The 17,621-nt window shown below is 32.9% G+C and overlaps 2 protein-coding genes across 2 annotated transcripts; both read left to right on the forward strand.

Moving 5' to 3' along the window:
- Nucleotides 1–10,568: 10,568 nt before the first annotated feature.
- LOC131632856 (uncharacterized) lies at nucleotides 10,569–11,825 on the forward strand. Its single transcript, XM_058903574.1, has one exon. It carries the CDS (start codon nucleotides 10,569–10,571, stop codon nucleotides 11,823–11,825), a length of 1,257 nt encoding a protein of 418 aa, XP_058759557.1.
- A 2,565-nt stretch (nucleotides 11,826–14,390) lies between these two features.
- On the forward strand, nucleotides 14,391–17,284 carry LOC131632857 (uncharacterized). The gene is made up of 7 exons (XM_058903576.1): nucleotides 14,391–15,277; nucleotides 15,371–15,497; nucleotides 15,606–15,893; nucleotides 16,210–16,224; nucleotides 16,604–16,708; nucleotides 16,841–17,022; nucleotides 17,134–17,284. The coding sequence occupies exons 1-7, from the start codon at nucleotides 14,391–14,393 to the stop codon at nucleotides 17,282–17,284; spliced, it is 1,755 nt and encodes a 584-aa protein (XP_058759559.1).
- Nucleotides 17,285–17,621: the final 337 nt, after the last annotated feature.

Raw genomic sequence — 17,621 nt, forward strand, 5'->3', positions numbered from 1 at the left:
TATATAAATGTTTTTTTATAATTATATAAATGTTTTTTTAATTAACGTTATAATTATATAAATGTATTTTTAATTAACGTTTTAATTATATAAATATTTTTTATAATTAAAAACGTTCTAATTATATAAATCTTTCTTTAAAATGTTTTTTAAAAGTTGAATATTATTACTTTATTTATTATTTTATTTATTTAAATCTTTATTTAATATTTTATATATTACTTTATTTATTTATTTTATTTATTTATTATTAATATTAGTTATGTATTAATTAGTTATTATTAATATTGTTAATATTTATTTATTACTTAATTATTTATTATTAATATTATTATTAAAAAAATGTTTATATAAATTATTAAATATTACATTTAAATAAAATTATTAAAAAAACGTTTATATAAATTAAAAAAACTGAATAAAAAAAACATTTAAATAAAATTATTAAAAAAACGTTTATGTAAAATAAATAAATAAATAATACATAATGTAATATATACATATTAATAATAAATTTATAAATAAATAATACATTATAAATATGAATATATACTTTTATTGAAAAAAAAGTAGAAAAGTAGAAAATACGTTACATATACAGATCCTTTCATATGTAAAACATGAAAGCTTCTATAGCCTAGTGGTAGAGGGACTGCATGTGAATCCCTCGTGTGTGTTTTTTCTTAAAATTACAAACTATGTAATCAAATTCTTATATAAATATATTTTTTCAAATAAACTTATAGTATATATGTAAATAATAAAATTTAAAATTAAATTTAAATATGATAAACAAAAACAGGGGAAAATAATAAATAAATGAAAAAATATATATAAGTAATAAATAAAAATAAATTATAGAATGATAAAAAATTGAATAATGTAATAAATTAATGAATTCAAAATTTGAATTATATAATTAAGGAATACTTAAACTCCATAACAAATAATTATATTTTGTTTAAAAATAAATAATACTATTATTAGTGGCAAAAATATTTTAAAAAAACTAAATAAATTTTATTTTAAGGCTTAAAATATTTTTTTTTCACATAAGTAAATAAGTGGTGGTGGTGGTGGTGGTAGAGATAGGAGAAAAATAAAGTAAAATATAATTGTTATGGTGATAATGTCAATGCATAAATATAAAATTAAATAATTATTAATTCTTTAATAATAATAATTAAAATCATTTTTTTAATAAGAATGGTTTTTCAAATTATCTTCTTCTTTATTGACCAACAAAATTGAAGCTTTGTCTGAATAAGTCGGTAATCTCATTAGAAGAATTAAGTCCCTAGCATGCAAGTATTATTTATTACATAAGCTTTATTACTTTCCTAACGGCTTAATAGAGACATTCTAACCTTATCTATTTGGTTAGAAAAAGCTAGAGACTTTTGCATATTCATTCAATCTGTGCTTTAAAATTCTGAAGCTAACATGAAACATCCTGAAACCATGTGTGACATAGCCTTAACTTGGTACATCCTGCAACCATGTGTGATATAGCCTTCTAAATTAAAATATAAGTTGAACCATAAAAATACTTTGATGCAGCAACAACATTTAAAATAATAGTCTTCCAAATTAAAGATATAAAAAACTGAACTATAGAAACAATATTTATGCGACACTACAAGTAAGCTAAATTGGTGATAATTATCATGTGAAAAGTACTTTCATGACCGGAATAATGCTTAATCCTCTGGCATAACAGAGTTAATAGTTTCATTAGTAATAAAAATATATATTGGTGCTTATGAAGGGTCCATATACCATCCGAAACATGCCTGTTTGATTAAGGAATGGACGCCGGGTTTCAATCTGCAACAAGATATGCTTCGAACTCTCCCGCTTTGGATCAAACTGCCTCAACTTCCTCTCCATCTATGGGGGCCGAAAAGCCTTAGCAAAATTGGAAGTGCGATTGGAACTCCCCTAGTTACTGACGAATGTACAACACACAAGCTTCGCGTATCCTATGCTCGTATATTGGTCGAGGTCGACATTACACAAAAGCTGCCTACTGAGGTTTCCATTAAGGAACGACAAGGTATCATCCTGAAACAACCGATTGAATATGAGTGGAAACCGAGTTTCTGTGAAACATGCCAAAAAATGGGACACTAGTGTGATGTGAAGGTGAAGAAGCAATGGATCCCTAAAGTGAAGGTCAAGGAGCAAGAGATCAAACTGAAGGAATCAGAAGAGCCTGTTGTCAAGAATAGTGAAATCTCTTCCCCAAGTAAGCCAAGCACCTCTGAGACAGTCAAAGCTGATGAATGGCTCACCATAAGCAGAGCTAGGAAAGGTAAGAACATCCAAACTCATACACCTACAGCAACGAGCATTCAGTGTGAGAATATCTTTAAGGCAATAGAGACGGAGATGGACACTCTATTGACCATTGATAGTGGACAATGATTGTAGCATGGAATGTACGGGGGTTAAATAAAATGGGTAAGCTTAGGGAGATTAGCTCCCGTCTCCTCCAGCTTCACCCTACCATTACTATTTTGATTGAAACTCGAGTAAAGCAAAACAATTCAAATAAGGTCAGGGATTCTCTTTACCTACGAGGCAGATATTTGGATAACTATCATGATCACGGCAATGGAAGAATTTGGATTATATGGGATGACAGGAAAATTGATGTTAGGAGAGTTACTTCATCCTCACAAATGATCCATTGTGGTGTGTATGACAACCTAGGCAATTTCCAATATTGGTTGACTGCTATCTATGCCTTGAACCAACTAGATCAAAGGAGAAATTTATGGAAGGAGTTGGAGACTATCCACAACAACCAACATGGGGCTTGGCTCCTCATGGGGGATTTCAATAATGTGACGAAATCTATGGACAGAATTGGTGGCAATCTAGTGACTGAGGCTGAATTTATCGATCTCCAATACCTGATGAATGCTGCAGGGCTCTATGAGAAGGATAGTGTGGGAGACTACTATACTTGGACTAACAAGCATACTGTTGGTACCATCTATTCTAGGATTGACCATGTTCTTGGTAACACTGACTGGCTACAGGCTAACCTTGATGTATCCCTTGAAATTCTCCCCCCAAGTGTTTCTGACCACAGTCTATTATGCCTGACTACACATATTGCTCAGGCTCGATAAAAATCTCCTTTCAAATTCACTAATAGTGTGGTTCATGTGCAGGGCTACTCTGAAACTGTTGCAAATAGTTGGAACAAGCCTATTCAAGGAAGACCAATGTCCAAACTTTGGTATAAGTTGCTGAGATTGCAGGCTCCTTTGGTTGGACTGAGCAAACAATTCTCCCACATCCATAGATCAATCACTAAAGCCAGAACTGACTTATTACAGGCTCAGATGGCACTGTGCGTAGATAGAATGAATGCTACAAAAATTGAGGATGTTAAACTGTGTACTGAGGAGCTGATTCGCTGGCAGGAGATAAACCTCCAGATTTTGAGGCAAAAGGCAAAAATTGACTGGCTGAGAGAAGGGGACTCCAACACTGCGTTTTTTCATGCTGCAATTAAAACAAAAAATCAATGCTCCAACCTCAGTATCCTCTATAAAGACGATGGCTCTCCTATCACCCATCAGGATGCTATGTCTAAGGAGGTTTGTGAATATTACATGACTCTCATGGGGACTAAAGAGACAAATATAATGAAGATTGACATTACTGCCATGCGTAAGGGCCCTCAACTTTCTATGTCTCAAAGAGCCAGCTTGATTGCACCAGTCACAGTTGAGGAAATTAGAGCAAGTCTGAATGGTATTGGGGATCTAAAGAGTCCTGGAATTGATGGATATGGCTCCAAATTCTTCAAGGCTAGCTGGACTACTATTGAATCTGATCTGGTGGAGGCAGTGAAGGAATTGTTTGGGCGAAATGTGCTTTTCAAAGCTTTCAATGAGACAGTTGTTACCTTGATCCCTAAGCACAATGCAGCCAAGACTATTAGAGATTTCAGACCTATTGCTGGATGTTCCACCTTCTACAAAGTGATCTCTAAAATTCTTACTGCTAGGCTTGGTTCTGTCTTAAATACTATCATTGGTAGGTCCCAAGCAGCTTTTGTTCCGGGACAAAACATACATAACCACACTCTTCTTGCAGCTGAGTTGATTAGAGGATATAGTAGGAAGCAGGGTACTCCTCGTTGTATGATTCAATTGGACCTACAGAAGGCTTACGATATGGTTGATTGGGGGGCTCTTGAAAGCATCCTACAGGAGATTGGTGTGCCTAGACAATTTGTGGACTGGATCATGACAACTGTGACCACAGTCTCTTACAGATTCAAGATAAATGGTTCCTATACTGATAGCATGGCTCCAAATTCTTCAAGGCTAGCTGGACTACTATTGAATCTGATCTGGTGGAGGCAGTGAAGGAATTGTTTGGGCGAAATGTGCTTTTCAAAGCTTTCAATGAGACAGTTGTTACCTTGATCCCTAAGCACAATGCAGCCAAGACTATTAGAGATTTCAGACCTATTGCTGGATGTTCCACCTTCTACAAAGTGATCTCTAAAATTCTTACTGCTAGGCTTGGTTCTGTCTTAAATACTATCATTGGTAGGTCCCAAGCAGCTTTTGTTCCGGGACAAAACATACATAACCACACTCTTCTTGCAGCTGAGTTGATTAGAGGATATAGTAGGAAGCAGGGTACTCCTCGTTGTATGATTCAATTGGACCTACAGAAGGCTTACGATATGGTTGATTGGGGGGCTCTTGAAAGCATCCTACAGGAGATTGGTGTGCCTAGACAATTTGTGGACTGGATCATGACAACTGTGACCACAGTCTCTTACAGATTCAAGATAAATGGTTCCTATACTGATAGCATGGCAGCAAAAAGGGGGATAAGGCAAGGGGATCCCCTGTCCCCTCTCCTTTTTGTCATAACCATGGAATATCTTAACAGATTGCTTTGTCAAATGCAGGATAATCCCAAGTTTCATTATCATTCTAAATGTAAGAGGATTAAGCTCACTAATCTCATATTTGCTGATGACTTACTCTTGTTTGCTAGGGGTGATCAGGGGTCTGTAGAGCTGCTGCAACATACTCTCCACACCTTCCTTGTATCCACGGGATTGAAAGTAAATCCTTCAAAAAGTTGCATCTATTTTGGTGGTGTCCCCAGTAGTGTTAAAGATGCTATCCTCCACATGACCTCCTACAAGGAAGGATCCCTCCCTTTTAAATATTTGGGGGTGCCAATCACTAGCAGAAATTTGAACGTGATTCATTACATGCCGTTGATGGACAAATTGCTTAGTAGGATCAACCATTAGACGTCTAAGCTCTTGAGTTATGCGGGAAGATTGCAACTCATCAAGAGTGTGCTGAATGCTATTTCTTCCTATTGGATGCAGTGTTTTGCCTTCCCCAAAACTGTTCTGAAAAAAATTGAATCTCTATGTAGGACTTTTCTTTGGACAGGAAGTGGAGCTACCAGTAGAAAGAGCCCAATTGCCTGGGAGAGTATTTGTAAACCAAAGATTAAAGGAGGCCTTGGTACGGTGCATTTGGTGGCGTGGAACTGTATGTTTCTTATGAAACTATTGTGGAACATCAATGCTAAAGTGGATAGTCTCTGGGTACAGTGGGTTCATGCTTACTATCTCAAACATGATAGTGTGATGGTAAGGGCTCCTAAACAAACTGACTCAGCAATCTTCAAAGCCATCTTGCAACAACGTGATCGAGTGCAGCAGCATAATGAGGGGCAGAACCTGCTGCAAGACAATCGGTTTAATGGGAGGAAGTTTTATAAATTGATGCAAACTGACTGTCCTGATGTGAGCTGGGCCAATTTGGTGATTCATAATAGAGCAAGACCCAGAGCAGTGTTCACTTTGTGGATGCTTTGCCACCGGAAACTTCCAACCCGTATGCGCTTACATCGTTGGGGATTGGTTCATTCTACTGTTTGTGTCTTCTGTGATCAGGATGAGACCATTGACCACCTCTTCTTCTCCTGTGAAACAACTAAGAGAATTTGGAGGAGTGTTCTCAATTGGCTGCACATACAACATGATCCTGATTGTTGGGAGCATGAGGTGCTTTGGCTTTTGGTGCACTATCGGGGCAAAGGATGGAGAGCAGATTTGACTCGCATGGCCTTAGCTGAGACCGTGTATGCGGTTTGGCGTTTCCGTAATGATAAATGTTTTGGTCATATTGTACAGAACAAAGATATAGAGGGTGATATTATTAACGGTATAGTTTATAGAGGGTGGACTAGTCCTAAGCTTAGACCACACATAGCTAATTTGCTAATGCCCTAGGTGTTTTTTTGTGTAGTTTGTCGTTTTGAGGGCTGGATCCAAGCGATCGCCTTGTATTACTGTGTTTTTGAATTAATACAATCTTTGATTCAAAAAAAAAATATATATATTGGCTTTATAATTAAAACACGTTGTATTTAACTTTATGATAATTAATAACATAAAAATACTTCTACTAAATAAAGTAGATTTTTAAAATAATATTAACAAAATGTATATCCTATACTTTGACTAAATAAATATCAATTAAATTAACCATCGAAATTTCATTATGCTAACCCACCTTCCCAAATCCAAATCCTATTAACTATTTTAGTTATTTTAATTGATTAAATAAATAACTCTAATTCAATTAACTAAAATTAATAAAAGAGAAATCCCCAACTAATCACTTATCATTATTTTTTTTATTAATTTACTCATTAATTAATTAATTAATTCACTTATTAAATATTATTATTACTATTTTTTATTCACTACTAATTAATTAGACAAAAATGGCTAAGCAATTTTTTTCTTCTTATAATTACTCCTTAATCCTCTTAGTATAATCCACTATCGTCAATAAATCACAATTATTCATAAAAAATTTATTCATAATTTGTGCACGTCCTCCGTTTTTATATATAATAATTTGAAAATTCATAAAAATTGAATTCTAGGATTAAATGCAATTGCTCAAATAAATTGTGATAATTATGTCACTGAGATACACAGTTTTTTTTCTTCTACCATATATGAAATTTGTATTTTTCCATTTTAACTTTACAATTTTATTTATTTTCTATTTCAGTTATTAATTTGATGCATGAAATAAGGTCTATTTTTTTAGTTATTAATTTATCAAATTTTATTTTAAGTAGTTAAACAATACTATAAATTATATAACACCAAAAAAATAAAGTTATATTATAATATAGAGATTCAACCAATATAAAACTTAATTATATAAACATTAGTTAAAACTTTATTTTTTAATTACATAAGAAATTAATTTATGTTGAGTTAAAGGAAATAAAATGAAAATGAAAAAAATTGATGGAGTAATATGTTGGGTTTGGTTGAAAATATATATGTTGAATAAGTCCCACACTTAATTTTATGAAGGAAGAGGGAGTCTAAGACTATATAAAGGATTCAAGTTCTTCGTTACACGATGCACCGGTCAAAAATACTTTAAACTTGTATTTGACTTTCTTTGTTCTCTTATGCTCTTTGTATTAGAGTGTTGTGAGATGTAGATAAATATTTATTTTGGAGGGTGTGGGTGTACTGGAGATTCACATAGTGTTATTCTCTGGTTGTCATTTGACAACGATCATGGTTTTTCTCTAGTTTTGGAGTTTCCATGTTATTTTCTGGTGTTGTTATTGTGTTCCTATTTTTTCTCTATATTTGTTATTTTGCCAATAACTGGTATCATAACTTTTGGTTTCACTACTAAAAAAAACGCTATTAGAGACCGATTTAGACACCAAAATATTTTGGTCACAATAGTGACCGAATTAGCCACCAAATAAAAGTAAGAAATATTTTGGTGGCTAAATAGGTCACAAAATTAAATTAGCCACAGAATTAGCAACTGAAAAAGTTGTGACCGAAATATAAGTCTCTAACATGTATAGTTATGCCAAACCCAGATTAGTTCGTCATATTTATTAATTTTGTAAAAGAAATCCGCGACTGAATTATCGGTCACTATATTTAGAGACCAAAATTTCTGTCACTATTAAACATATTTATTATTTTTGTTTTCCTACTCATTGTGTTAAATTATCTTTATTGAACTTTTACTCTCTCTTTATTAACAATTAATTCCTTCACAAGATTTAGTTTTTTTAGCGGTAAAATTCCCTCCTAATTTTTAGTTCTCTTCTTTTCCTTGAATAAAAGTACAGGGGCTAAATTCATTTTAAACCATAATATTTATTTTTATTAAAAAATATTAATAAATAAAATGTTCAACTTTTCAACTTCCACCTTATTATAAAATAAATATTCATAGGCCAAAATATTTTAAAATAAAAAAGAATAATACTTTTTTTATTGCAGAGTTAAATTATTCAATGAAAAACAAAACAAAACATTAATATTTATCACTCTCTACTTCTTCCTAAAATTAAGCCTCACACAATTAAGGGGAGAATTCGTTTGAAACAGAAACAGAGTGAAAACCGTGTGCCTTAACCCCATCTCCCTCTCACACTCATTCCTCTCATTTGACAGATTCTCTCACTGTAATTCTTTCGTTGTTCGACGACAACATTTGTCACCTTCATCATATATGGAGCCATGGCCGTGTTGACTCCAAGGTAAGTCTCCAAAATCTTTTGTTCTTGACTAATTTCCGACTAAAACCTAAGTTTCTAATCAATTTCATAGAAAAACTTGTATGTTGTTTGGTAATTGTAGAGATTGTAAACCCTAAATTTCTTGTGAAAAGTTTGTAAATTCCTAATATTTCTTAACTTTTTCAATATTCATGTAGAATTTTATTTGAGACTCACAATTGATAAGTCCTACTGCTTACTACTGTATCTACACTGCACAAAGAAGACAGGAAATCAAGGTAATTGCACTTTTTTCTCATAAAAATAACTCATTTTGTTACATATGATTATAATTTCTATTGAAAAATTAAGAGGGGAATTGCAAGACTGGTTTGTGTGATTTCTGTTTAGGTGTTCTATTGAGATCTTTTGTGATTATGATTTTGAACTTGCAATGTTAGAACTAAATTGATTGCCATGATAAATTTTATGTTACTTTAGTTAAGAATATGTGGGCAAATTTGGTGTTGATGGGTTTGTGTTGGAACTAAGACTACTCTTTTGTTTCTTGATGGATGGAAATTTATGAAGTTATGATGTTAATCTCAGTCAAAAACTTATTGACTAGATATTTCTGCCTGGTTTTCTTTGAATTGTTAGTGGTGGTGATATATGTTGGAGTAGAAAATAGATTTCTTGTATTTTCAATGTCATATTTAACATTTAGAGTTCTGTAATGTCATAGTTTTTTCTACTTTTAAAAAAAGCTAAATTTTGTTCTAATCAAAACAAGTAAAAGTGTTAAAGTATTTGATACTCTGTTGACTAGGTTTATAGATAGATTCCAATTAATAAAATTTATTTAGGTGTTTGATTTCTAAGCATGCTCTTTCTGGCAGAGTCATATTATAAACATTTAATTTAAAGTAGAACCTCTCTTGATTTTAAAGATTCAATGGATATATAGTGTGTGTATATGTTATGAAATATCACTACATGTTGAATGACAAAAAATAGTGTATAATTGTTCCATGTTATATAATATTTGTGTGTATAGCATGTGTCTAGATTTAAAGAGCTCACATGATAGATCATATGTGTGTATATGTTTGTTTTAAAATTTGAACCACAACCAAGTAACTTACATTATTAACAAAAAGGAAACTAACACTTGTCAACCGACGAGCTCCCTCCGACGGTCTCGGTTCGTTTTGTTTCTCAATTCTTTTCGATGATTCGTGTTTGAATTTGTTGTTGTTTTGTGTATAAATTAAATAAAGGGGTAGTAATAGGAAAGAAAGAAAATCATTAAGAGAGGGAATGAATGTTGCTTTTTCTTTTCCACTTATATCACTTACTGTACGTGGATATCCCCCTCTATTTCTATTATTCATTTTGTTTTTTTTTATGATAAAGATGCTATTATGTTCACTTGTCAATTTAAATTTGAAACTACAAATTTCAACCATAATAGTAATCAAGTCTAACCTGCATATATAATTTAACCTGCATAATTTTCCACGGTAGCTACCCAAAATGAATAGGATAGGGCCATAATAACTTCAAGTGTTACAAAATAAAGTAAAATGATGTATAGAATTCAAAATTAATTGAAAAAATGGATAAAACAATAACCTGACCAAAACAACTTATTGTATCTAAGCACATAAATAACAGAGAGATACTTGGGGAATGAGAAGATTCTAAGAATCCAATCACACGTCAACATAGATATACTCGGTGGAGGTCATCTTATGTAAACACACAAAAAGAAAATAAACATGTAAGTAAACAGTTTAATAATTATTAGCTTTCACTAATCTAAATATTGTTTTAGGTAGTTATATATGTATATTTATAATAAATTTGATATATTTTAATGCATGCTTCTTTCTTTCCAGCAATAGGTTTCTAGTAGGGAATTACTGATACATTGTTGGTCTTTCTATCCACCTGTATTCTCAAAATATTATTTTATAATTGTATGCTGGACTCAACACATGGACATCCAACTAGATCATAGTTGGATGTATAATAGGCTAAATCCTTGCCGAAAGGGGTACACTGAAGAGTTTCGAAATGGGTTAGATGAATTTGTGTCATTTGCACTCCAACAAGAGGGCATAATTAATGATGAAATTAGATGTCCCTGTTCTAATTGCAAAAACGTCCCTTTGAAACACTTCGAAGAAGTTAAAGTTCATATTTTTCAGAAAGGATTCAAACCTAATTATTGGAATTGGACATGTCATGGAGAAAGTGATCCGGAGTTGCTTGTAGAAATTAATAAAGAAAAATCTGCACAAGAGGCTCATAGCAACCACCACAGTACTTTTGAGAACATGATTTATGATGTTGTTGGACTACAACACCAAATGCAATTTGAGGAAGATATAGAAGAGTCTCCAAATATTAGTGACCAGAAGTTTTATGATTTACTACATGTAGCACAGAAGCCATTATGGCGTGGATGCAACGATCACACTGAATTGTCTACAGCTGTTAGATTGTTGATGATTAAGTCAGAGGGGAACATGTCTCAACGGTCTTTTAATCAAATGGTGGCACTTATGAAAGAGACACATCCTCCAAATAATCTTGTTCCTACTGATTATTATAGGACCAAGAAAATAGTTTCAAAACTTGGTCGCACTGTTGAAAAAATAGATTGTTGTGTTAATTGTTGTATGTTATTCTACACCAATGAATGTAAACAATTAAGAGAATGCAAGTTTTGTAATGCACCTCGTTATAAGGAAAAAACGAATGGCAGGGAGAAATGCAAAGAGGTACTTATGAAGAGAATGCATTACTTACCTCTAATTCCCAGACTTAAGAGATTATACGCTTCAATGAGTTCGGCTCCACATATGAGGTGGCACTATGAAAATAAACGAGAACCAGGAGTGATGTGTCATCCATCGGATGGAGAGGCTTGGAAACATTTTGATCAGATTTATCCCTCCTTTGCTGCTGAAGAGGGAAATGTAAGTTTGGGATTATGCACTGATGGTTTTATGCCATTTAATCATACGGCCTCACCTTATTCATGTTGGCCGGTTATTGTTACCCCTTATAATCTTCCTCCAAAACTATGCATGACAACTCCCTACATGTTTCTCACATTGATTATTCTCGGACCTCATAATCCAAAGAACAAGATAGATGTTTATTTGCAACCATTGATAGATGAGCTCAAACTTTTGTGGAATGAAGGAGTGCTTACATATGATATTTCCAGGAAAGCTTACATATGATATTTCCATGAAAGCTGCATTAATGTGGACTATTAATGATTTTCTAGCATATGGAATGTTGTCTGGTCGGAGTACAGCTGGAAAATTAGCATGTCCATATTGTATGGATCAATCAAACTCTTTTTTCTTGAAGCATGGTGGAAAGTGTTCTTGGTTTGATTCTCATCGTCAATTTTTGCCTACGGATCATGCATTTCGAAGAAATAAGAATGCATTTTATAAGAATCGAATAGAAAAGTCTCGACCTCCAAAACGGCTGACCGGGGATGATGTGTGGGAAATAGTTTCTGATTTCCCTAAAATAACTGAGGTCGATCCTTGTATATGTAATGGGTTTGGTGTGTCCCATAATTGGAAAAAACAAAGTATCTTTTGGGAGTTACCTTATTGGAAAACCAACTTAATAAGACATAATCTTGATGTCATGCATATTGAGAAGAATGTGTTTGATAATGTCTTCAATACAGTGATGGATATCAAAGATAAGACCAAAGACAATGCTAAGGAAAGAATGGATTTGAAAAAGTAATGTCGAAGAAAGGAGTTAGAGTTACAAACACAATCTAATGGAAAAGTTTTAAAGCCTAAAGCAAAATATGTTTTGTCTAGTGACCAACAAAAGGTTGTGTATAAATGGGTTTCTGAGTTAAAAATGCCTGATGGTCATGCTTCAAATTTGCATAGATGTGTAAACAAAGGTGAAGGGAAGCTTATTGGAATGAAAAGTCATGATTGCCATGTATTTATGGAGATATTGTTACCAATTGCTTTTAGTGCATTTCCACATCAAGTATGGAGTCCTATAGTCGAGTTGAGCAAATTTTTCAAGGATTTGTGCTCAACAACTTTGCGTGTGGAAGATTTGTTGTTGATGGAACAAAATATAGTGATTACAACTTGTAAATTGGAAAAAATATTTCCACCTGGATTCTTTAATTCCATGGAGCATGTTCTGATTCATCTACCTTATGAAGCAAGGGTTGGGGGTCCTGTGCAATACCGTTGGATGTATCCATTTGAGAGGTAATAATTCAAATTGCCCCAACTTACAAATTTACATTTTTAATTTTTTGTAATTAGTAGTTAACGTTAAATATCTTATTGTTTAGGTACTTGAATAAGTTAAAGCAAATGGTTAAAAACAAGTCGCATGTGGAGGGGTCAATTTGTGAGGCATATCTATGTCAAGAGACTTCTCATTTTTGTTCATATTATTTCGAGTCTCATGTGCAATCTTTGAGAAATAGAGTAGGTCGAAATGATGATGGTGGTCAAGATGATGTAGTTCAGCATACTTTATCAATTTTTAATCATCCTGGTCGCTTAGCTGGAACTCGTAAGAGTCGGTATTTGGATGGTAGAGAATTATCTGCTGCACATTTGCATGTCCTACTAAATTGCGAAGAAGTCCAACCATTTATTGAAATTAAACTTGATTTATCATTTTATATTAACCATATTGAATACTACTAATGATAATAATGTCATGAATTAGATGCTTTGTGCAATATTTGGAAGAAAGTCATCCAAATATATCGCGAACTGTCGTGGACGGTAGAATTTCATCTGAATTTCTAAGTTGGTTTCGAGCATATGTAAGTGTCATGCAATTTGTAAACTAATTCAACTATAATACTTGAATTATCTTGTTGTTGTGGAATATAATGAGTTTATGGTTCCTATTGGTAGGTACATGTTAAAAATATTAATAACATGGTGCAAAATTTATATTTACACTAGTTAGCATATGGTCCTAAGAGGAAGGTTCATACTTGGCCTATTTATTTTGTCAATGGTTTTAAGTTTCATACAGAAGAACGGAGTGGTGGAAAGAAAACCATTAATTATGGAGTTTGTGTCAAGGGTGACGATGAAGGAGTTGAAGAAAATTATTATTATGGGAATATTAAAGAGATTATGCAAGTTGAATACTTGGGAGAACCAACCAAACAATTAGTTTTATTTAATTGTGAGTGGTTTGATGTTGTTGCCAATCGTGGCATGAAGGTTCAACACCAATATGGCATTGTGGAGGTTCATCATCGTAGAAGATATTCAAATTATGATCCTTTCATATTTGCAACAAATGCTATTCAAGTTTATTATGTACCATACCCAGGAAGATTAAAAGAAAAGATTGATTGGTGGGTTGCCATTAAAACCAAACCTAGAGGCAGAGTCGATGATCGATATACATTAGAGGTTGCATATCAAGATTCAACAATAACTACAACAAGTGTAGATTTTGTAGCAAATGATGAGCTACTTGGTCATTTAAGAGATGAAGGGGAATATGAGGAAATAGAAATTAGTATTGAGGAACTAGAAAAAGAACATGATGAGAATGACGAGGATAACGAGGATGAGTTTGATTTAGAAAATAATTTAGAAAACTCAGAGTATTACGATGTTGACACCAACAATGATATTGATGATGATGGTGATGATGAAGATACATGGACATAGTGATTATTAAATTGTAATATTTTTCATTTTGTGGAAGGTGATGCAATTTATTAGTTTATGTTATAAACAATTCTAATGTTTTTTTTTTACTAATTGTAGATGACAGGTGAAGATAAAGTTAAAGAAAAAGCTTCCAAGACTCGCAAATCAAAACATCTCAAACGTTTAACTCCACAAATGACATCTCATGATGCACCTCCTCATATAGCATCTCATGATGCACCTCCACATGTGACATCTCATGATGCACCTCCTCATATGACATCTCATGATGTATCTACTCCTGTTGAACCTTCTCATAAGAAATTACATGTTACACTTCCTCCCAAGACATTGAATTTTGCATCTCTTCATAGTACATCTCATGTTGCACCCTCTTCAAGCACATCTCGTGTTGCACCTCTTTGTAGGACATCTATTACTAGGAAATCTAATGGCCCACCTCATACTATGACATCTTTTACTAGGACATTTAATGGCCCACATCCTTATGTTGCACCTCCTACAAGGGAATCTGCTACTAGAACATCTAATATTCCTTCTTCTCATGTTGCATCTACTAATAGGACATCTAATGCCTCACTTCCTCATGTTGCATCTGCTACTAGGACATCTAATGTTCCACTTCCTCATGTTGCATCTGCTACTAGGACATCTAATGTTCCAATTCCTCATGTTGCATCTGCTATTAGGACACCTAATGTCCCACTTCCTCATGCTGCATCTGCTACTAGGACACCTAATGTCCCACTTCCTCATGCTGCATCTGCTACTAGGACATCTAATGTCTCAATTCCTCATGCTGGATCTGCTACTAGGACATCAAGTGTCACACCCCCGTCTACAATAAGAGGGGTAACATCACCATCTATTTCACAACCTTCTGATTCTGATGGGGCACAAACCCCAAGATCAAGTGAAACTGTCGTTCCATCCGAGACACAAAGTAATGGCGGAAAGCAAACCTTATACCTTGACTTACAAGGGTATATATATGTATACTTATTTTTAGTTCTTTTCATATACTATATATATATATATATATATATTTCTTAACTATTAATATGTATTGTTTATAGATTTTTGCCTTCATATGTTGCGGCTAGTGGGATTGGAGATATCATTAGGAGTAACTATATTATGCCATGGAACTCATGGAAGAAGATACACAGTGATACGAGGGACTTGTGGTTTGGAGAGTTTAAGGTATTTTTCGAATACTTCTATTATTATGCTTATTGTGTTAGCCATTGTGTTTGTTTTTGCCAACTATTTGTCTAATCATATGTTTGTTATATATATCTATATATACAGAAAAAGTATAATTTTGTTCCACCGGATGATGCATGGGCTAGAAAGAACTTTGAAAGACGAGGTGCAACAATAATGAAAAATAACTTAAACAAGGTTCGTGTCACAAGGAAAAGACCAAGTTGGATTGATCTGAATATGTGGAATACACTATGTGAGAATTGGGGAACTTCAGAATATAAGAAAAAGAGTATGCAGGCAAAAACAAATCGAGCATTTGACTGTGGAGGTTTTGGAATGCCCCTTCACACTTGTGGCTCTATCACCACTTCCCAACATAGAGCTAATTTGGTAAATTTTATGTTGTTTATATTATTATGGTGTTTATATGATTGATTTTGTGTGCTGTTAACTTTGTTTCTGCTGCATATGTTTGTGATTTTGAGTGGTTTAGTGTGCTATTGGATTTATTATTTATTACAAAGATTTATACAAAAAAAGCAAAACGAATCTACCATTGGATTTATCCGCAGATATATCTTTGTGCAAGCATATATCAAACATGCTTATTGTTAGACTTATTTAAGAATTTCTGGTTTGGTTGGTTATTTGATTTGACCGTATATAAACAATGTCAATATACTACTGTACTTTATGTAAATTATAGATAGTATATGCAATGGTATATAAACATGCTTATTTGTTAGACTTATCGTAAGGTATATATATATATATATATATATATATATATATATATATATATATATATATATATATATATATATATACACACACACAATTATAGATAGTATATGCCATGGTTATAATTTATCTATATGCTACTGTACTGGATGTAAATTTATGTCAATTTAAAAAGTGTCAATTTATATGAAAAGTTTGGTTATTAAATTTGATTGTTGTAAACAGTAAATTGAGTTTATAAATCAAGCACCATTTTATGGTGACAATATGTATTGTGATGATGGTAAATGACAAATGATGGTAAATGACAAATATTCTTTGGTTTCTAGTTCTAATTCATATTTTTTGTTTTGTTATAGACGAAACTGAATGGCACTCCTCCCGCTCCTTCAGATTTGTTTGTTCACACACACCAACATCGCAGGAATAATACTTGGGTTGATCGAAGATCTGAACATGTTTATGTAATGAGTTCTCAATCTTAAATAGTTATTTTATTTTTATTTTTCATGTTGATTTCATTTTTATTTTAATTTATTTTAAAATATTAATTTGTCTTATATTTATGTCAATAGGAAAAATTTAAACGTAGATAGGAAGAATTAACTCAACAAGAATCTTCGCAAGGAGCTCTGCTACCAAAAGAAATTGATGTATGGACTGAAGTTGCGGGAATAAGGAAAGGACATGTGTATGGCCTTGGGAGTGAATCTTCTTCATTTGCAAGCAGGCGAAATTACCGTGGTTCAAGTTCCTCGTCAATAGAATGGGTGCAAAGGCATGAATTTGAAGAATTAAAAATTGAAAGGGAAGAAATGAGAATTGAAAGGGAAGAAATGAGAAATGAAAGGGATGAACTTCGTGATATGTTAAAATAATTGATGAAAAGCTTAAACTTTCGGCCCAAGCCATATATTAGAGATCAAGTTCATGAAGATGATGTGGTTGATGATAATGATGATGTGGCTGATGATAATGATGATATGTGTTATAATAATGATGATGTGCCTAATGATGGTGATGAATTAGTTCAAGAATGACAAGTGTAGTAGTGTGGCTTAATTTTTTATGTTTTGGAGTTAGTATATTGCTTTTTGTATGCAAGAGTTGAAAGGGATTTATTCCCTCTTTTGTAAGTTTGAATATGTTGAAAATCATCCATTTACTGATGATACTTGCAAGTTTAGTAGTGATAACTTAGTCTTGGTTATGTTTTGGATTGATTATGTATCTTTTGATAAGTTTTTGGTAATACTTAAATATATTATGTTCATATGGTTGTGTTCTTGTTTAATTGTTTAGTAGTGTTTTATCCAGGGATATCAGTTCTTAGTATGCTCTGTGGTTGCAGATTTCTCTGATCTTCCGCATCAGAAA

Source organism: Vicia villosa, unplaced genomic scaffold, assembly GCF_029867415.1.
Source record: "Vicia villosa cultivar HV-30 ecotype Madison, WI unplaced genomic scaffold, Vvil1.0 ctg.001045F_1_1, whole genome shotgun sequence".
NCBI classification, from domain to species: domain Eukaryota; kingdom Viridiplantae; phylum Streptophyta; class Magnoliopsida; order Fabales; family Fabaceae; genus Vicia; species Vicia villosa.

What these genes read in the sequence shown, in the direction of transcription:
- LOC131632856 (XM_058903574.1), top strand. Translation starts at nt 10,569, where the DNA reads ATGGACATCCAACTAGATCATAGTTGGATGTATAATAGGCTAAATCCT.
- LOC131632857 (XM_058903576.1), top strand. Translation starts at nt 14,391, where the DNA reads ATGACAGGTGAAGATAAAGTTAAAGAAAAAGCTTCCAAGACTCGCAAA. An exon ending in TTATACCTTGACTTACAAGG is followed by an intron (nt 15,278 to 15,370) that starts GTATATATATGT and finishes TATTGTTTATAG; the next exon opens with ATTTTTGCCTTCATATGTTG. An exon ending in TCAATAGAATGGGTGCAAAG is followed by an intron (nt 17,023 to 17,133) that starts GCATGAATTTGA and finishes ATTGATGAAAAG; the next exon opens with CTTAAACTTTCGGCCCAAGC.